We start from the raw sequence: 21889 nt of genomic DNA on the forward strand, positions 1-21889 counted from the left end.
CTACGCTTTGATGGTTAACAGTTCGTAGGGTCATTGATCAACCAAACTGTTCTCCAGTAGCACGGTCAGGTTCTTAAGAGCCTGGAGCGGCCTGGGCACCAGTCCTGGTTCCACCACTTTCGCCCGTGTCACTTCGGACCAGTTCCTTAGCCTCTGCAAGCCTCCGTTTCCTGGTCGGTGAAGTGGAGGCTCTGGTCATACCTGTCTCACAGGGGTGTTGGGAAAATGAGTGACAGGTAAACACCTAAGCAAGATGCCGGGTACACAGTAAGTGTCCAATAAACGCTAGCACTCAGATGTGTATCTTCTCTTGAGAAGGCAGAAGTACATGGTACGTTTTAGGAAGACTCCCACTGAACAAGAGTTAAAAACAGTTTCAGAACTGTGATAGGAAAACTTGGCTATACCCATAAGCTTCACTTGGGTGAAACAGCCCATTTTCCAACCCAACCAAATGAAGAAAGCATCACCGCATAACAATAAAAGGAATTTCTATGTCCCAGATCAAGCACTCCATCTCTTTCCTGCATATTTTAGCCCAGTGTTTTCCTTTATGTGAAAACTTACGATTTCCCAACACCCTGATGGACAATGGCAGAAGAAATTACTTGACAGTTCTGTAAACCTGCTAGCCCCCCTGGAGGTCGCATCCTAGAAGCTTGTTATGCTGTTCAGTAGGGCTGCCTTGGACCCCCATGCAGCATGACGTGGGCCCACTGTAAGCTGAGAGCCAGCTGCTCAAATCCAGCGAGAAAGGCCAAGTACGACCGACTTTAGAAAAGCCTGTAGCATTCCATTTCCACAGTGAGGCAAGCAGCAATTCTGCTGGGGTTGTGGAGAACGCCGCCTGTCCTCAGGAAAGAAACTGGAAGTGGGTATATTCCAGGGGACAAGGGATGGGCCAGTATTCATGCCCACACAAAGAGTGGTGAACATTTATTAATGGAGTACCTTTACGCGCTGTACCAGACCTGTGCAAGGTGCCCGTCCACGCACCTGCTCCTGAGATGGATACGGCGAGCCTTTACTGAGGGTTCAGTTTATGGCAACAACTGGGCTAAGTAGTTTACTTTCATTATTTAAGACTCAACAATACTCCTACGAGGTACGAACTATCACATCCATTGTTCAGACGAGAAAACAGAGACTGAGCAAGATGAAGTAATTTGCTGACGGTCTCACCTTTCGAAACGGTCAAAGTCAGGATCTGAATGCAAGCAAAGTCTAGAACTTGAACGCTTACATACAGCATCTCTTCATGGGAACCTCACCCACGGCCCTGGCTAAAGTGGCGTGTGCTAGGGGCCATGTTTATCACTTATCTCTTGACAGCGGATTGCAACAGTGGGTGCCCAAGGTTGGAGGAGCGGCCATTCCTAACCTAAGCAGGAATCCATTGCTTCTTATGAGTGTTCTCTCCAAAACTCTGAATTAGGAAACACATATCAATAAAAACAACTTTTCGTCAGGAAGGACATCAAAAGATAAAACTGAGCTAGAGGGCCCCATTGACCTGCACTCTGGGAAGGCAGAAGTGAAAAAGCCAGTATGTAGGGAAATTAAAGGGAAAAGACTTGGAAGAGCAACAGAAGCAACCCAACAGGCTGACCAAGAGTGGGCTTCCCAGATTTCGGTGCCAGGTTCCCAAGAGTGAGAAGGTCCAGTCTCCATATTTGGGACGGCCCAGGCCCAGTGTGCCTCCTGCCCTCTGATTCACGAATTCTTTTGCTACTCCACACCTGTCTTTAGAACAGAACCTCTTTGTTTGGGTTACGTGTGTGGTCCCTGTCTCACGAAACCAAAAGACACAAACAAAGTAAAACAAATACTGTAATCAATAACCCTAAATCATCCACTGGACAGACATTTTTTACCTCATTTAAAAAAAGATTTTATTTATTTATTTGACAGAGAGATTCCCAAGTAGGCAGAGAGGCAGGCAGAGAGGGGGGAAAGCAGGCTCCCTGAGGAGCAGAGGGCCCGATGTGGGGCTCGATCCTAGGACTCTGAGATCGTGACCTGAGCCGAAAGCAGAGCCTTAACCCACTGGGGCACCCAGGCACCCTGACCTCATTTTTTTAAAAAACAAAACCAGTAACACTGTGCAGAGATAGTAAGTTTATTGGTCCAAGGCCACACAGACAGTGAAGAGTGAAGCCATGGACTTAGGTGGGGGCTAACACTTTTCTTTTGCTGAACTATACATATTCTTAATTATAGTTTCCAGTATTCTCTAAGATAACCTGATTTTCACAGAGACATTGGGGATGGCAAGGACTATTTTCATGACCCAGGCTCACATAGAGGGTAATCTTCAGATTTCTCTCTTACCTAATATTTACATGGTTCTTAAACATTTAAGATTGTTGCAAAAATAAAATAAAATAGTGCTGGAAAGTGCTTAATAAAATGTTCTGCTAGGTAATCTTACTTTTCTCAAAGATTAGTATAATTTTTTTAAAGATTTTATTTATTCATTTGACAGACAGAGATCCCAAGTAGGCAGAAAGGCAGCAGAGAGAGAGGAAGGGAAGCAGGCTCCCTGCTGAGCAGAGAGCCTGACAAGGGGCTCGATCCCAGGACCCTGAGATCATGACCCGAGCCAAAGGCAGAGGCTTTAACCCACTGAGTCACCTAGGTGCCCCAAAGCCCACTGGGCCTCCCAGGAGCCCCAAAGATTAGTATAATTTTAATAAAGAAGACCTTAACTTTTTCTTCCCATACTATTACTCAAAAGCTATGTTTAAAGGGTTATGAAGACAGGTTTGACAAAGGGACCCCCAAAATCTCAAAGCAAAGGATGAGAGACGTGATAGAAGACACAGGGAGATGTGGGGTAGCCCCTTTACACAATTATACTTTGTTATGTCACAGGACAGTGCAGTTTGCAATGTGCTTTCACACACATCTCATGAAGCCTTGTAATAATCCCAGAAGGGCAACAAGTGTGTATGTTATTATTCCCATTAAATAGAAGTGAATAATGAGACTCATTAGATAAGAAACCTGAGTTGTCAAAGACAACACCAATTAGCACATGGCAGAGCTGAGACTTGAATTGAATCAAGGTCTTCAAACTCCTTGTTTATTGTGTAACCCCGGGCACCATGAACTCTTAGATATAAGTAGATATGGTCATCCGTGCACGGTGGGGCCTTGGCTGAGCCTTTGAGGCCCTCCCCAGGTAAGTGCCTCCTCAGCACCAAGTAAACACCAAACTGTTTACTTGGTGCTCCTTTGTCCTGTGTGCTCTCCTTAAGATATTACCAAATCAAAGTTTAGGTAAATGGGAGGTGGAGGGGAAGGGTGGTGGTGACCGGCTGGTTAAGCTGGTGAAGCATCTGTCTTTGGGTCAGGTCATGATCCCAGGGTTGTGGGATTAAGCCAGGGTCCTGGGATCGAGACAGGTGTTGGGCTCCTTGCTCAATGGGAAGCCTGCTTCTCTGCTTCTCCCTCTGCTTCTGCTCCCCACCCCTACCGCCTCACTCTCTCTGTGCTCACTCTCTCTCACATAAATAAATTTTAAAATCTTAATGGGGCGCCTGGGTGGCTCAGTGGGTTAAGCCGCTGCCTTCGGCTCAGGTCGTGGTCTCAGGGTCCTGGGATCGAGCCCCGCATTGGGCTCTCTGCTCAGCAGGGAGCCTGCTTCCTCCTCTCTCTCTGCCTGCCTCTCTGCCTGCTTGTGCTCTCTCTCTGTCAAATAAATAAATAAAAATCTTTAAAAAATAAATAAATTTTAAAATCTTAAGAAAAAAAAAAAGCTTAGGTAAACAGGAAGGGATACTTGGTGGTCTTAGAAAAAGACACTGATTTGGGATGCTGAGGTCGTATTTAGAAGGAAGGCAAGCCTGCCATAGTCTCGATACTTTATTTTCTGTTATCTACTAAGTGATGGACGCCAACCCTGTAATGTGTCATGGGAGAGGTTTAGCTGCCTTCATTTTACATTCTGCTAGACTCAACAAATGTTTCTCTTGTGACAATGCTGCTGCATGTATTAACGTGTGGACCATTTCAGTCTCCGTTTTGTGCACGAGGAAGGAGAGGCATGGAGAAGGTGAAGTGCCTTGCCTGAGGTTGTATAGTTGGTGACAGAACTGGGATACGAGCCCTTTTCGTATGACTTCCAATCTTGCACTTTCGACTGCTAGGGCTACAGCATGGTGGACTAGTCTGTCTGTATTCTTGTCCTCAAGGCTCCTGGTCTGGGAGCTGTCCATTGCTTTTGGATATGCTAATGATACTGAAGAAAGACACAAGGGATTTGTTATAGGATACCACCAAGTGGACGATGGAAGAACCAGCTATAGTTTATTAACTTTCCAATTTGAAATGATATTGGCCCAAAATGTTTAGCCAAAAAGAGGCAAGGACATATGGAGAAGTTCCCCTGTCTCTTATTCTCTAGGTGAAAGGAAGGGAGGGGTTGTTTATATGGAAGGATTGTAGATCTCCTGCCTCTTAGTTCCTTCCCCCCGTTGTTGGTACCCTCAGCACTGGTCGTGAGACTCCAAACATTGTCAGACCACCACACAGAGAACAGTGTGATGAAAATCTCCCTCTTCCAGCAGCTTACTTCTGTTGACACAGATCAGCAGAACTCCATCATACATTCTGATCTCACACCCGAGAGAAATCCCAAGTATTGCCTCGTTATTGGTTCAATCCCCTTCGGAAACCTGTTCTTTTACCTACGAGGGAATATTGTTGAGCATATCACTTGTTACAGTATATATTTGCTTCTTTATGAAGACAGGAATATCAGCACAGGGACTGGTTTTTACGGATCTTCCAATCCCAGCAGTTTATAAACTAATTATATTCCTTTCTTTGCACTGGCTAGTAGGAAGCTCCGAGCCAGATTTGCAGCACTCCCCCTGCCCCTATCCAGCTGCAGGACGTTATGGTCTTGGTCCTCTCTGTCATCCTAACACTTAACTTCATCTTAATTTTCTGAATGTTTTGGAGTTTCCATTTAAAAAAAAAAAAAATTGGGGGCGCCTGGGTGGCTCGGTCGTTAAGTGTCTACCTTCTGCTCAGGTCATGATCCCGGGGTCCTGGGATCGAGCCCCACATTGGGCTCTCTGCTCAGCAAGAAGCCTGCTTCTCCCTTTCCCAGTCCCCCTGCTTGTGTTCCCTCTCTCGCTGTGTCTATCTCTGTCGAATGAATTAAAAAAAAAAAAATCTTAAAAAAAATAATCTTAAACTCTAATATAATGCATTTCAAACTTTATTATGTATCAGAAATCGCTGGAGGGTTTTAAAACACAGATTGCTGGGCCTTCCTGCTGAGTTTTCTGACTCAGCAGGTCTAGAGTGAGGCCCAAGACTCTGCATTTCTAGCAGGTTTCCAGGTGATGCCACCACGGCTGGTCTGGGGACCACTTAGGGAACTGGCTGCAGTATCCTTTCTTTTTAAGCTACTTCATGTCCTTTTTGGAATGAGGCAAGGTAAAAATTAATAGACGATGATTAAATAGATAAGAAAATGGAAAGCTCTCTCACTGTCCTCCAGGGCCCTTGAATTTTTTTGATCCTGGTCCAAAGGATTATACATACCCTTGTGAAATGCGGTCTTACTAGATTAGCCTCATTATGCCAATTTGTCTGGCTCTTTTTGGATCCTCATTCTTTCATCCAAAAAACTGGCTCTTCCTCCCGAATTTGTATCCTCTGAAAGTGTGGTTATCACGCCACTAACGCCTATACCCAAACTGCGAACAAAAATAGAGGTTGTCATGTTCTTGGTGACTTAGGGTTTTTATGAAGATCATGAAAGATGTCATGGGAGGGAATCTAAAATACAGAACTAACCGATATGCTTTAAGCCTCTTGAAATCATGAGCTCCTACATTCTCTGAAACATGTCCAACACCCTTTGAATTCATGTGTAACCAGTACTCACTCAGTGAGACCATGTTCTTTTGTAGAGCTTTGTGACAGTTGGAGCACTCCCCCCACCAGAAACGGGCAGATATGTGGAAACCCCCATTCTAGTTTCTCTGATGATGGGGCATGGGGACAAAAGGAATTATTTGTGGCTAGATAACATTTCGGGGATACTTATTATGTAGCAGGCATGGCGTTAAGTGTTTTAGAAGCATGATTTTTACAAAGACAAAAACAATGCTAGGGGATCGCTCATATTACGACATTTTACAGGAACAAAACCAAGGTACATTGAGGTTCTCGAAACAAAGGTGCAAAAGCAAATAATGTGAGTTCAGGGCTGTGCTTTTGGCTACTGGGCTTTGCTTCTGAGAGAGCATCACTCAGATTTCCCAGCTCCTTGACTCATCTGTCCCATGGAGCCCTTCCTACCTCCTGAGCATATCCTAAGGCTTGGCTCCCCGGAGTGAAGAGGGGCCCTCGAAATGATAAAAGCTGCTTACAGTACGGCGTGATCGGTGGCTCTATAGAGGATAAGCAGGAGAGCTCACACAGCCACCAGACATACGCTGTCCCACAAGATCACCATGAAGTCAGAACACTGACCCCCAGAAAAGAGTCACCCAGGAATTGTCCTGGTGGTCCTCCGCTACCACCGAAGCTAAATGTAGATCCTTAGCTTTAGCCCTCTGTCCCCCTCTCAAGTGAGTTGCTTAAAGTCCTTGAGCCTTCGTCTACTCATCTCCAAAATGGGGTAGCAAGGTGCTCACCGTGCAGTGTTGGTGTGGATGCTGTATGACAGGGCATGTGACACAGAGCACCTCACGCACAGTGAAAGACTCAATAAACGTGAGCTGCTGGCATTGTCACCCTCCCACCCCCTCACCTCCACCATCATGACACAAAGAAGGTGTCACAGGTCAGCTTTCCTGGGAAGCAGCCTCTCTCTGAGCTGGAGATTTGCAGGCAAGGAAGTGTGAAGGGGAGAGCTCTAGAAACAATAACTGTGTGTTCCTGAGGGCAGCTGGCTGAGTAGAGGAAGAAAATTCAACACTGATGTGGTAGTAAAAAAGACTCAGTTTATCCACAGAAAGTTCCAGAGCTGGGACGGCCCTTCATGTCATCATGAATCAAGGCCAGGGGACAAGGCCTTCATACCCTCACATCACCTAGTCCCGGATGAGAGCTGCCTCCCCGGGAGAGAGTTCAGGGGCACAGCCAGGAGGGATTGGCCACCATCACTCCAGGTCCTGGGTCCTCAGAGGGGTTCTGGGTGGTGTACCCAATATCCGCTGTAAGACGGGAGGCACCTTCTTCTTTTCTAGGTTTTATTCCTTGTGGGCACAGAGCAGCTGTCACTGATGGTACATATTTATGGAGCTTTGTATGGTGGCCCCTGAGGAGGAAAGGTCCAGAGATTTTATAACCAATGGAAGAAAAGAGAATAAGATCTTTACGCCAGGACCTGAGAAAATAAGAGGAAAGGGAAAGGCAGGAATTGAAGGGAGCAAAGCACCAAGGAAGGGACCGACACTAAGAAAAACAAGAAAGGGAAAGGCAGATGGATTGTCAGAATACTTGGGAAGGTTCCCGAAAAATAGGAGTTTGGGGCTTCCTGTGGGTCTGTGGGAAGTCGGAGGTCACAGAACGCTGGGAGGGATGTGGCCGTGGAGGAGAACACTGTCAGACTGCAGGTGGGAAGTGTGGAATTCCCTTGGCTTGGGGAGTGTCCATGGGTGCCTCAGCCAGCTCCCAGAACACCAGGAGGGCCAACCGTGAGGCTGTGCTCAAAGCACAAGCTGCACACGGAGGGGGAGGTGCGTCCTCTTTCCACCTCACTTCTCCTGCTGCTGCTGTGTTCATCAAAGTATTTAACTCCCAGTCCAAGCGGGGGCAAAGAAGCAGATGTCTGAGTCATTCCCTCATCTCCCCAGTGCTGACATTTCTGTTTTTGTTTCTTCATCTCAGCTGATAACTTGAGAAAGCCCAGGACAATAGGCCTTGATCTCAGAAAATCTGGCTTCCAAATTCTTCTTGTTTTCTTTTTGGGTTTGTGTTAGCACCCATTCTGTTATCTCAGGACTGATAGCAATCTGTTAGGGGAGGGGAAAAAAAACACTCATTGTCTAAAACAAGGACACCTTTTACACAGATTTCAAATGGCGCCTCTCACTGGAGAGCAGCCAGAATTGTCCCGGATGGACCTCAGGAGAGAGAAGCCACCTGTGTTCCATCAGCGGTGGGAAGGTGGGAAGTAATGCTCAGACTCTGCTCTCCCCATCACTGGCCTGTGATTCCTGACACAGGCCCCCCACATCTGGCTCCGCGTGACCCTACCCACCCTCTCTAACCACTGCTTCCAGATAAACAGACCACTGTGGCCATGTGAGACATACAGAGTTCGCTGGCACTTTTGATGTCCTTTGTAATCTACCATTTTGCTTATGAAGTCAATAATACTGTTGTTGCCCCCGTCCCCCCGCCCACAGATCCTGATCCACAAATTACAGATGATGATGAGGGCAGCGTAGTCTGGGCTAGAGTCGTACATGTCTGTTTCATTCCCTCTGAGAGAGGAAATATATATTCCAACCCTATGTCCAAATTAGTATTCAAAACCTACTTCAGTAGTATTCCAAAAATGGAACCAAATGGCCAGTGATTGAAAATCGAAATATCAAGAGCCAGCTTTCAACAGAAACAGAAAAGCATGGTACTGATGGATCCAAAACAAGCTCTCCTTGATGCCAAGATGAACCCCTTGATTTCTGGACCTGGAGTTCCTCATTTACCCTAGGCCTCTCCTGGGGACACAGCAGGTATTTGTTCCTGAGAAGGTTCCTAAGAAGGTTAAAATCTCCGTGTTCCGTAGGTAGATGTTGATGGAGTCTCTGACTTCAAACAGGCATCTGGCCGTGGTTGGTTATGTAGAACATTCAATCTAATTCCGTTTAAATTCAGCAGCCCCTCCACAGCTGGGGGCTTGCCTCAGCATGAATGTTACAGCGGTGACAACGGTGGCTCTCCTTCCCAGGAGTTCAGAGATAAACAAATAAGTGACTACATGGTGTGACACTCCCCAAAACAAGAGATGGTACAAGGGTCATAGCTCGCACAGAGAGGGCAGTTCCTAACTCGCTTTGCAGGAATCCCCATTTGCAGGTGTCCCCAGGGATGTATCCCTTAGGAAGGGGTGTATCCTTTGCTCCTGTTCTCCCAAACTCTTTTGTTTCATCCCACCTCTCAACGGCAGGGAGAAGGCAGTGTCAGACAATGCAGAGCGGTTCCTGCTTAACGTCTCACTGGAGACCCAGCAGGGTGAGGGCCCCATAGAGAAACAGTCCATTTTGGCTTTAACATGACAGTGACCCCCTAAGTCATCACTACTGATAAAAACAGTGTTTAGTGAAAGAGTTGTTTCAGTACCAAAAGATAAGGTGAAGACTAGAGCAGCAAATTACCCAGCTGAACATTCTGCAGTGGTAGAAATGTCTGTATCTGTGCTGTCCACCCACTGGCCATATGTGGCTACCAAACACTCAACAGGGGGCCAGAGTGATTAAGGAACTGAACTTTTAAGGTTAGCTAATTAGTATTTAAATGGGATTAGCCTAAGAAGGAGGTAGTAGCAGAAGCACAACCCTGCTATCTTTCCCATAGACTTTGAGCAACTCCAAGGCAGAGCTGGTCTTAAAACCCACGCCTCTGTGTTCACTGCTTAGCACAGGGTGTGTTCTGCTCTTGCAAAAACTATGCGTCCACGGAAGGTTACTGCAGGAAAATAGCTAGGAGTGATCCAAGCTCTTCCCTTCCTTCTTGCTGAAGGGGATGACCTCGGCCACGCAGCCTTGGCGTGTCCGCTGGTGTAGCAGGCAGGAGGGGAACGGAGAGGATCAAAGTCCTATTTGATTGATGTGCTTCGGGGAGAGCAAAGATTTACTTCTGGAAGATAAAAGAAGAGGTGTGAAAGGCGAGCAGAGATAAATGTGTAAGACAGGAGATCCAAGGGCAGGATTTGAGAGTCTGGGGAAGTCTGAAGAGTAGCGGGGGGTGGGGGCAGTTTGGAGGTTAGCGGGAGGCCCAGGGGGGATGGAGATGGGGAGAGGAAATTTTTGAGAGGATTTTCTCTGGAGCACAAGTGGATCCAGCTTTGGTGTTTTCCAAAGGACTCCATAGAATCTGACAGTGCTTTGAAATTGTATTGGAAGTTGGGCTTCTATTGGAGAGTGAACAGACCCAACTACATCAAGGATACAAAAGGGAAGGAAGAAGAATAGGAAAAGCAAAGACAATGTTAAAAGAGCAAAAGCAAGAAGTCGGGTCTCCTGCAAGTGCTGTTGGCGGAGGACGGAGAGGTTGAGGCTCCGAGGGAGTAGGAGGGTGAAAATTGCCTTTGCTGTTTATCTCCTATGGAAGAGCAGTCCCAGAGGAAAGACTCCTCTGCAGTTGCACACCGAAGGCTCTCCACGATCTGAAGGCAGAGAAACCCCTCCCGAGGGTGGGCGCGTGACTAGCCGCATTTCACATCCTGGGTTCCGGCTGTAGAATGCGGACTCAGAGCTTATTACTAGGTCCCCAATAAGTACAATGTCAGTGAGTTTAGCGGGGAGGGTAAAAAAGTATCCATTTACAAGATCACTCAGACCAGTCACAGGAATAATATGTAATTAATAGCTCCCCATGAGCTGATGGAACTAGGTGGAGTGTAGACCAATGAAAAACAATTGTTTCTGATCTTAGACAAGGAATCTTTTTTTGAATAAAAAAGGGAAGTCTATTAAGTAAATAAAATCTTAAAAAAAAAAAAGGAAAGTCTGTAATTTGATGGAGTCTTTTGGAAGAAGCGGGTGTGTGGGCTTTGGGAGGAAGGAGAGGGGGCTGTAGAGTACAACAGGCAGCAGAGAAAGCCTCATCAGCGTTCACTGTAGGACTCAAGGCTGTCAGGGCCAGTGGAGGTGCCCCCCTATGGATCTGTCTGCATGAAGAGCAGCTAAGCCTTCTGGGGAAAAGAAAAAAATCATCCTAAGGCAACCGTGAGTTGGAGAATATGAGTAAGTCAGGATGAAGCCACCTGTGGCAATACAAGGGTGGGCAGGGTGGGAAGGGAACAGCTTGATTGTGGTGTGAAATCACCCTTCACACCCTTCATAGTTTGAGACTAGGACAGAGCAGTGAAAATGGGTATAAAAGCCAGGAAGATGAAGCCCTGGGGAAAGAGAAACCTGGCTCAACATCAGCTCTCTTTGTCTAATAGTTGTGTGATCTTTATCAAGTTCCCTCACTTCTTTGATCCTATGTCTTCATCTGTGAAATGTTCGGTATCCTAGAAATGCCTATGAAACACTTAGCACAGATACTCAATAAAGGCCATTACGATAATAGCGACGATAAGTAATTAACCAAAGAGTGTTACATTTATTAGCTCTGAACAGCAGAGGCATGAATACATAAGGTGGCATGGGCTGCTTTTAACCTAAACGGGTGGAAAGGATGCCCACAGCCCTAAGCAGAGGGGCACACCACGCGGGATGGAGAGGATGGGAAACATGGCGGGGTGGCTCCAGGGTGTGGTAGGAGGGGCAGAACAGGGCAAGAGGAGGGGGTCAGAATCAGTGGGGCAACCAGCAGAACTGCCTGTGTCAGGGCAGGAAACCCTTGCACCCACCTGGCAGGTGTGGAGGGGGAAGGTCCTGAGACCTACCAAGGAAGATAGGAACAGAGTTACGGACATACTATACTGCTTGTTTTAAAAAGATGGGTTTTTCCCCCCAGTAATTTGAAATAATGTATTTACTTTCCAGCTTTACCGAGATGTAACTGACCTATACCATTGCATGAGGGGAAGTGCACAATGTAACGATGGGATATTTATGATTATTGGGACATGAGCACTGCCTAAGTCTGGTCAAATACTGTCTCCGCATTCAGGCTGCTGACGCCCGGGTCCCCAGGTGGACACACGGGACAGGCATGCTTGAGTCAGTCCTCCTGGAATAATAGTCCCCAGACACAGCCCACAGGGTTCTCTCCAAGATCCTGGCCTCCCGCACTCGGTGCTGCGGGATGTCAGTGAACAGAAAACGACAGAGCATCTTGCGAAGTCAGAGACCCCACACTTCCCAGCCAAGGGCAAGTAGTTATTAAAGAATTCAAAAAGCGAACGTCCAGTTTCGAGAGAACAGATGGTATCAAGGACAGATGAAACCAAACTGTCTGCAAACAGAGCTCCTCCAGCATCTCAAGTCTCCCCTCCAAGCCCCACACGCTGGAGAGATGGAGGCCCCTGTCACAGGAACCTGAGGGGACAGAGGGAAGCTTGTGGACCGGCTGCCGCCTGTATTAGGCAAGTCAGTACTGATGCTATGGTAACTTCTGTAGAAAGCTACACCTAACATTTGGGGGGAAAGTTGGTAATGTATTCATTAATTCCCCAGACATTTATTGAGTGCCTACTGTTAACCAAGCACCAGGCTTGGTGTTCACCAGTTAAATGATAATAGAGCAAGTTTCTAGAACTTCCAGGATCACCAAAGAAATTTAAAAGACAGTGGGCCTCCAAGCTGAAAATATGATATATGTCATTTTTTAAATTGATGCAGTCACTCTGTGCTGAGACTATAAGGTCCCAGGATAGGGAAAAGAGCTGGCTTCTCCAGTTCCATCTCTGATTCATCACTTTTTATGGTGAAGATTGAACTCTCCCATCCCCCATGGTGGCTACCATTTTGATTAGTTTGGTGTGTTTCTCACCCCTGTCTTCTGTTAACTGCCTTCCATTCCTTTCAGAGTATCTACCCACCCAACCCCCCAACACACACATACACACTCACTTCGTGTGTTCCTAGTAGGGCAATCATTATGCTCCATTCTTCAGGGTAGGAGGGTACGAGATGTAAACGTGGCCAAGCCCGTCATTCCCTTGGGTCAGGCAGAGAGAGAAAGAGAGATCCAGTGGCCGGTATGTGACTCATAAAGGGCCATTAAGATTCCTTCCTTGATATCTGAAAATTGGGAGAAAAAGTTGGGGCTCTGCATTGGGCCTTGCTAACCTTGCACGAGCCATCTGAGGCAAAAGGCCACCATGTCTCCTAGTCTCAGGAAGGAAGCTCATTGCAGGAGAAGCCCATGAAGCTACCTTGTGAGGAGAAGACAAAACATGGAAGGGAAGAGGGGAGAGCCTAGAAAACCAGAGACAACTTCACCATGATGGTTGGCATGACTGAAATAAAGGAAACAGAAGTCAGAGCAGAAGTGACTGGTCTTCTTTTTGAAGATCTCTGATCTTGGCTCAGCTTCTGGCACATAGTAGGAGCACAGTACATCTTTGGCTCCATTTCCTCTCTTGTTCCTTCAGGAATTCATCTGAATCTTCTTGTGTATGTCATGGCACGATGGCACATGCTGTCTGGGCTACTTTTTTTTTTTTTCAAAGATTTTATTTATTTATTTGATAGAGATCACAAGTAGGCAGAGATGCAGGCAGAAAGAGAGAGAAGAGGAAGCAGGCTCCCCACTGAGCAGAGAACCTAATACGGGACTTGATCCCAGGATCCTGAGATCATGACCTGAGCTGAAGGCAGAGGCTCAACCCACTGAGCCACCCAGCTGCCCCCGAGCTACTTTTGACATAAGGATCTTGTACCCTTTGGAGTCTGAATAGGGACTCCATCCAGAAAACTTCATGAAGTATGGAGGGACTTTGTAATGTCCTATTCTTTGTGTCTCCTCCCTACCACTAAGACATATTTAACATATACTATGTGACAAGAACTTTGTTCAACAAATATTAAATATATCACCATTACTAGATACTTTAGACGTATTATCTCTTTTTACCCTCCCACAAAAAAGTACCCCATAGGTGCTGTAATTATACCCACATTACAGCTGAGCAAACTGAGATGATAGAAGCTGAAGACATTTTCCCAAGGTTGGACAGGTTGCTAACACCATCAGATCCAGGATCGGAATTCAGGTCTGTTTCACTTCAGACATTAACTATAATCAAAAAGCATCCTTCCTTTCATCTAGTCTGGGTGTGTAGTCAATGCCAGCCCAAGAAATGAATCATTATCATTCCCTTCACAGAAGATAATGATCCTGCATTGGGCTCTGGGGACTACAGCCGTTTAGATAAGTCTGGAGTAAGAGGGCCCAATGCTTTCACTTCCCAAGAGGGTTCTGTCTGGGAAAGCACTCTTTAGCACACTCCTGGCTCCAGGATGATGCCAGAGGGGTGAGGTGTAGCTGAGGGGTCAAGGGTCACTGACAGAACGGGACTGAGGACAGAAGCTGACTGCATGTTTTCATCAAGAAAATATCACGTTCAAAGATGAAACAGCCTCCTTCATCGAAGCACATATTTTGTCTCCTGGGCCTTCAAACATTAAATTTACTCATTTTAATACCGTAGCTCCAACTGATTTTCTGTGTGAGATCACACACAGAGGAATCAAACTAATTTGAGATTACACGCCTGCTGCCCTTTTCCTATGAAGAGGCTCCTCTTGTATCTAATTAAACTTCTTCTTCTATGACAAATGCCAAGGAGCCAAAAAAGATCCCTATTAAGAGAAATACAGGAACTTGGGGTCATGGGGATGCCATTCCCCCATGCCTGAGCGAGCTCTGTTGTCAGTGTTGAATGCCAGCGATGGACCCGAAGGTCGTGGGATTTGGGTTCCTCTGAATGAGAGGGAACAAACTCCAGAGGCTGTACTGTTCTGCACCCCAGCTACCTGAGAAATCATGCTGCTGCTGGTGTGGATCAGCCAAGATCCATTCCAGCCCTGGGACTGAGACTCAAAAGCCAGCCCCCTGCTCCCTGATGCCACTGTAGTTTGGTAGAACAGCAGGACCAAGGACCAGAGGACGGCTTCCATTTCCCACCAATCTTTTTACAGCTTGAGTGACTGAGGAGGGCAAAGAACCTTTCTTGAATACCCACGGTGTGCAAGGGACAGTCAGCACTGTAGTCTTCCTAACACACCAAAAAGTGGGTATAATTACCAAAATGAGGATGTGGGCAAGTTGAAAGTACTCTTTGACTAAGATCACACAGCCATGGTGAGGCAGAGTTCGGGTCTGAACTCAGAACTCTTGTAGCTTCTCACTCTTTCCACCTTAGCTCTGAGTCCCACTTTCCTCTCTTGGGAAGTAAGCATGATAACCTAATGGGGTTATGAGGGTCTGATGTAAAATGGAGGAGAGCGATGGGCTTTTGTTGCTCCAAAGATGGTGCAAGGAGAGGGGAGGATGAGCGTGATTATCAGTCATCGCTTCCTTTGCCCATCACGGGCCACCTGCTATATAATTAAGATCGGGGCGCTATTTATGGGAACCTACTGTATGCCAGATGTTCTATGAGATGTTCTGTACTTCCTTTTTCTATGAAATAGAAGCACTGATTCTGGGCAAGACGTCTGTCCCATTATTGGGTGAAGAGCAGACATGGTCACTATCCCCAGCCCTCACCAGGGAGGACACAGTTCATGGGCAGATGCAAACTTTCATGAATAAGTAAGATCCCTAAAGTAGCATCTCCATCTCCTTGTCACCAAATGGGGCTCAGAGTGAGTCAGCACAGAGTCATCCCTTCCTGTCAAATCCTGACATCTCTATCCAGCAGATAGATCCAGAACACCTTGTTCCCACCTCCATGCCAGAGAGGCTCCTGGCTTGGGTACTAGGGACCCTCCAAGCAGTTTCTCAGCTTTACAAACATCACTGTCACTTAACCTTACGCGCTCCACTTGTTTATTTGAATACACATGGGAAAGATGATATTGGCCATGTTTCATTAGATTGGCTGTATCAGTGACACTTTAACGCTGTGCTGTTTGGGGGTATTCTACAGTCAAGTCGCCAATGTAGCAATAGCCCAGTGGAGCAAAGAGGGCAGAGGAAGGAACTTGAATGTCCTCAGTGGATCCAAGGAGTGGTGATTGTGTTTAATCAGCATGGGCATTCTGCACCAACAGTCCTAGCAATTTGATCTTAAGTAGATCTCTAAAGGGTCCCGTCCGTCAGCAATGAAGGGACATGGGTGTGGTTTAGAAATACAATGGCCATTCTGGGAGGGCGAGATGGCACTGTACCATTTTGAGTCTTAATCATTTATACTTCGAATCAGTCAAACCCAAGCACTGTTCTTTGTATTCCTGATTCCAGGCTTGGTGCCTGTCTGCCTCTCAGGCCTTTCTCTCTTGTGCCTTTGTCACTGAGTCTTTCTGATTCTCCCAGATGTAAGGAGTCCAGGAACAGGCCGACTTGGATTAGTGGTTGGGGATCGTCCCATGTCTCTGAATGTCAGCTTCTCATCTTTAAAGTAGAGACAGTGGTACTGATATTGTTGAGTTGTCGTTAGGATAAACTGAAACTAAGTACACAGCAGGGAACTCAGTGTGTGGCTGCTGACAAGTACTTGGCAAATGTTAGTTCCCTCCCCTAGCCCAATGCGTGCCACCCCTGTGACTGTTAGAGTCCTACCGTGGGTTGGCTTCCTTTAGTGTGGCCTGCCCTCAGCCCATTTTCAGATCAGCCAATAGAGCCATGACCGGCTGGGACCATTTTTCATCCAACTGCTCTCGTTCTAGCAGTTTCATGTGGCCTTTCTCTGTAAATCAGTCTGGGGAATATAAATGTCCCCAGTCCATTAGTGCCTTTCCATCACAAGCCAATCTGAGCCAAAAACCAGACAAGGCTTGTTAATGGCCACTTAAATATATTTCTGCAGCCCAGCCTGGAGACCCTCGGCCTCAAATCCTCCTAGCTTCCGTCCAAGAGAAGCCTCACTGGGACAAGATTTTTGGCAGCAAAGGCGTAGACCTGACCCTTAGCAGTTATGGGGGGGACCATGTACCCTAATCTGCCTAGAACAATTTCTGATCTGTTCCTGCTCCAGAGTAATTATTAATCAGTGACCCCTTTAACACCCCAAAAGGTCCAGTTTGAATTATATACTGTACATGGTAGCTGTGGAAACCAAGAATAATAGTTTAAATAATAATAGCAATCATTTATGAACCACTTCCTATATGCCAGGCATCACCAAAAAGGACTTTATACACTGTATCTCATTTCAGCTCCATTACAGCACTGTAAAGGGAGGTGCTATTATTATTTCTATTTTATAGATCAGGAAACTGAAGTTTAGAGAAATAAGCAACATGCTCAAGGTCAACCAGCATAGAGGGCAATGTCTGCACCTCAGTCGGATCTCTTTTTCCAGGGCAGTACACCCATCCCCCCACTGCTGGAAGTGCAGGCAGCTCCTGGCTCAGTGGGGCGCCCTAACCCCCATCCCTCTTCCAGAGTAATGGAGCTCAAACAGAAGCGTGGCACAGTGGGGGAGGGTTGGGGTGGGTGTGCGTGTGTGTGTGCATATGTGTGTGTGTGTGTGTGTGTGTGTGTGTGTGTGCGTGCGCGCACAGGGGCACAAAGTCTTTCCCTATTGCTTCAAGGTCAAACTGACTCTATGTACAATCCATGCTCCAGAAATCCTGGTGGGAGCCAGGGGAGACGAAATCCTTGCCTCACTCCTTCCTTGTCCTGCTTCCCTTGCTCCCATTCTCCTGAGAGCACCCCCTCAATCAACCCTTAAAGAAGCATCTCTGTCTTGGGCTCTGCCTCTAGGGGGCAAGACCCAAGATCTATGGTTAGCAAGTGGCAGGGCTGGGACTCATGTCTAGGAAGGTCTCCCTCTTCATCACGGAGCAAATGTGACAGGACGTTGCCTATATTATCTACATGATTTAAATGATGGCCTCCAACTATCAGATTGTCAGGAAGTCAGTCATATAGGCATAGATACAGCAACGATGACAACAGCCACAACAACTACTGCTTATTTAGTGCCATTCTCTTTCTTGCATCTGATCGTCTCAACAACATAGGTTCATTGAATTCTCTGCATTTTGCAGCTGAGGCATGGCAAGCTTGGAGAAGCTGAGATGTGTCTGTTGAGGTCACACAGGTAGGAACTGATGGGGCTTGGGTCTAAATCCAGATCCTTCTTCTTCCAAAGGCCATGTGCTTTTTCTGCTTGGCCACTTAAACTACTTGCTGTGTAAATTGCTCAGTGAACGGTTGATTAAAGGGGTTCCCCATCAAAGCTGATGCTCTTGTAGCAAATTAGAAGACTCTGCAATCCCTCCCACCCTGCACTCTCCAAAGTGTTTCTTTTTGAGCTGTATTTGACCAGCATAGCTCCAATTGGGGAGAAAAGCCATATTACTCTGGGAATCACCAGAGAATGTTCTCTAAAGTCAAACATAAAAAGATCAAAGGAACCATATTCATTGAAGAAAGTAAGAAAAGCAAGCTTGCATGCCAAAGGTCCAGAGAGGTAAATCATATTTCCTGTGGCTCTTCCATGGAGGAAGACAAGTGGAATAAAAGGAAAACAGCAGAGCTTTAAGGAGAGACAGACCAAGACTCAAATATTAACTGTACGGTCTGTGTGATGTTTTTAGCATATTACTCAACATCTCCAAGCCTCAGTTTGCTCTACCATAAAACCTATCACACTGGACCATAAATGAGAGGTGGTCAATGAAACAAAATATGCATTTCCCTGTACCTCTTCTCTTCCATTTCCATAAAATTTATAGAGTAACCAACTTCGACCTTCATTCCAGGTCTGAGTAATGCTAGTTCAGATGGACTATGCTTTATTCCCAAGCAAACAGCATATCCTATTTGATGATAAGAGGTTCCCATTAAAAATAGAGAGCAGATAAAAGGGGGACCTTCATCCAGGAAGCCATCAGCTGATTCATAAAAATACAGAATGAGTCATCCTGGCTCCCAAGGCTAAACTTACAATCACTAGGCATCTTTGGCCAGCTGATTGTAGCCCAGTGGAGGAGGAAAGGCCCAGAGGGCAATCTTCACAAACCTACTTCAGTCCCTCCTTGCAAAACTGATTAACTCTGCTTCCAGCCTGGGGAAATGAAAATCAGTCTGGGCCCTTTGCAATACTGGATCCCAAATGTTCCCCCATTCCTCGTTGGCTTTCTGAGCAACTGGGGTGGGGAATCTGCAGTGATGTGTGTGTGTGTGTGTGTGTGTGTGTGTCTCCAATAAAGAACAGGCTGGTGCATCTGGCTTTGAAAAGCAATCTCCTGGCTTTCATCTTGACATTTATTATTTCAAAATGCTTCAGTTCCTATCAGTATCTATGTAATTAGCATAAGACTAGAGAACCCAGACCTATTTGTACTGCAAATGATGCTCTTTTCTTTAAAAAGTAGCTTCAACATTTTCACTCTCATTTCATTCAGGGTACTGAATGTACCCTGAATGGAGAGTCATAATGAAATACACCCATACACACACACACAGACACACAGACACACACACAAAATATTTTTGATCTGTGGCTAAGGAAGGAAAATTATCAGTATATAGTTTTAGTTTTACGAAGCAGACATTCTTCCACCAGCAAGTGAAGAAAAATAAGGACTCAACAACTCTGGTCCAAGCGTCTTTTCTTACTCCACTCATCCAGCAATAACTTAGTCCTTCCACATAAGGACTAAGTGTCTGACAAGCACTAGGCTATGCTGGACATTGGGGATTTGTTGGTGAAAAGGGCAGACGTAAGCTCTGTCTTCTGGGACCAATCAGCTTGGTTCACAGAGTTAACAAAACAGAATTGTACCGGATCCCCCAGTTTGCAAAATCCTCTTCCCTTACCCTGAATTCTCAAGAGTCATGTTTAGAGGCAACTGTGACCCGCTATATGTGTGAGGAATGAGTCAGAGACCGGCGCCCGCTTCTCTTGCCAGCTGCCTTCCAGCCTGGCATGTGAATCCTGCACCTGCTCCCAAAGCAGTGAATGCGAGGAGAATCTCCTTTGCATTTTTCTTGCCTCTGCATATGGTCCCAGAGTCCAGGTTTGGGGTCTAACCTAGGAACAGGTAAGCCGACTGCTGCTTATGGGAGCAGCATCTACTGGGGGCTTTAAAATACAGACATGAGAAAGGGTAAGTCTACCTCACTGTGCTGAGAGCAAATTCCCCTTAGGTGCTTCCCACGCTGCTGCACAAAGAACCCAAGAGTGTTGGGTCCAGTGAACCCTCTGCAGGGAGCGGTGAGCCCTCCCTCCTAGAACTTCAGAGAAATGATCCGATAGTGACAGCACGCAGAAAGGCTTAAGCCCTCCAGAGCGAATCCCAGCTGGGAATAACTCTGAAGTTCCCCCAGGAGGAGTGGGGAATGGAAGGACACTCAGATTGCTGAGCTGCGTTTGAGATGGGGATAGTTCTGAGAAGATCGCGGGTTGTTTGTTTATTTTTCCATTTTGGAGAAGCACAGAAGACGCTCGTGGGGGAAAAGGGGAGTCTTGGCCTCACTGCTCACCGAGCTGAGATGCTCCAGGACCTAACCCCCTGCTTCCCAGTGCCTTTCTCCCTACCAGGGCATCAGAGGGACAGAGTGCAGGAGTGGGGAGAGAGAACGCACTTCCCCAGCCCTGCACTCTGTTGCCAGCAGAAACCCAGCACAGAGGTTGAAAAGATCGAGTAGCAAATCCTAGCCTGGTCAGTTAGTAGCGGCAGCGAGATGTTGGGCAAATCACTGTCTGCGCCCTGGTCTCCTCACCTGAAACGGGGTGTAATGATGGTACCTAACTCATCGGGTCCCAGCAAGTATTAAATAAGATCGCACACGTAAGACTCTAAACACGAAGGCTGGTACACAGTAAGCCGACGGTTATTATTTTTTAACCGTGTTATCAAACTCCCTCTCCTGGCAGCCGGGCTGTCCTACCCGACGGAGAGCCCCCGGAGCGCAATCTTCCAGACCACAGTGCTGGGCGCCACCATCCACCGCTTTCCTCCCCCGCGCAAGAGCTCACAGTCCCCTCCGGTCACCCCTAGATCCGGCTTGGCGAGGGCGAGGGCCACCTCGCTGCATCCCCCCCAGCGTCAGCCGGCCGCCGGCAGCGGGAGGCTCTGAGACCCGGGAAGGGCGCGGAGGAGGCTCCCACGGCCACTCTTCCCCGCGCAGCGGCCCCGCCGAGGCTCCGCCACCCCCGCCCCGGGAACGCCGAGCGCGCAAAGAGAAAGCGAGAAAGACGCGGATACTGGACCAGGCTTTGACGCGGATCTTGAGCTCCCCGTCCTGCGGCTCAGGCATGGCCTTCCTGGTGACCCGCAGCTTGTTGAGTCCCCCGAAGCCGGCCAGCACCACGGCGCGCATCTCCTGGGCGTCCCCGAGGCGGTGAGAGCCGCCGCCGCCGCCGCCCTCAGCAGGCTCTTTGCCTGCCTCCTTCTCGATCATTTGCTCCGTCTCCTCCGCCTTCTCCACGCCTTCCTTGGCCATGGCGCTCGGGGGCGCGGGGCGCACGGGCTGCGGCGGCTGCGGCGGTGGGCTCGGGCTCCTCTCCCGCGGGTTCCTCCTGTTGAATGTGGGATGCTCGGCGGTGCAATGGCTGCAGCCTCTGCGAGCCGCGCCAAGGTCCCCAGCCTCCGCCGTAATCCTCGCAAGAGCCGCGCCCCCGCCCGCCCCCGACCCCGCTGCCTGCCTCTCTTCGCTGCCCAAGCGGAGCCTTTACTCCAGTCCCAGAGCCAGTCTCAAATCGGGCTCTTGATCGAAGCCCCTGGGCCCAGACTTGCCCAAGACTCGCGGATAAAACACACAGAGAGGACGCAGTGTCCTCCGCGGTGGGCGCAGTACTTTGTTATTTACGGCGCAGGCTCGGCGCCTTGAAATGGACAGAGAGGAATGTCTGGGCCTGGAGGATGCCTCTTGGAGTCCGGGTTGCCGCCTCTCCCGCAGATCTGCAGGGGCCCGGCGGGGCAGACGCGAAAGGGGGCTGTTTCCCAAATCGCTGGTACCGGCTGGAAAGGGGAAGAGGTTCTGGGAAGCGGGAAACGAGAAATCCCACTTACTCTCCTGAAGAGTCTAAACCAGGGTCTTTTCACTCCAGACCCTCTGGGTCAGTGCAGATGTTCTTTACCAGGCGTCGCCAGGAACCTCTTATGATGGCTAATTC

The 21889-nt window shown here is 47.7% G+C and overlaps 1 protein-coding gene across 1 annotated transcript in view; it reads right to left on the reverse strand.

The window, feature by feature from the left end:
• VAT1L (vesicle amine transport 1 like) overlaps positions 1-21337 on the reverse strand; it is a 135780-nt gene extending 114443 nt beyond the window's left edge. Inside the window, exon 1 of the mRNA XM_047712388.1 lies at positions 20984-21337. Within this exon, the coding sequence (XP_047568344.1) occupies positions 20984-21216 (233 nt within the window). The 5' untranslated portion in view covers positions 21217-21337. The remainder of the gene's footprint in view (positions 1-20983) is intronic.
• Between the last annotated feature and the right edge of the window lie 552 nt (positions 21338-21889).

The sequence above is a fragment of the Lutra lutra genome, chromosome 17 (genome assembly GCF_902655055.1).
Source record: "Lutra lutra chromosome 17, mLutLut1.2, whole genome shotgun sequence".
Classification (NCBI taxonomy): Eukaryota; Metazoa; Chordata; class Mammalia; order Carnivora; family Mustelidae; genus Lutra; species Lutra lutra.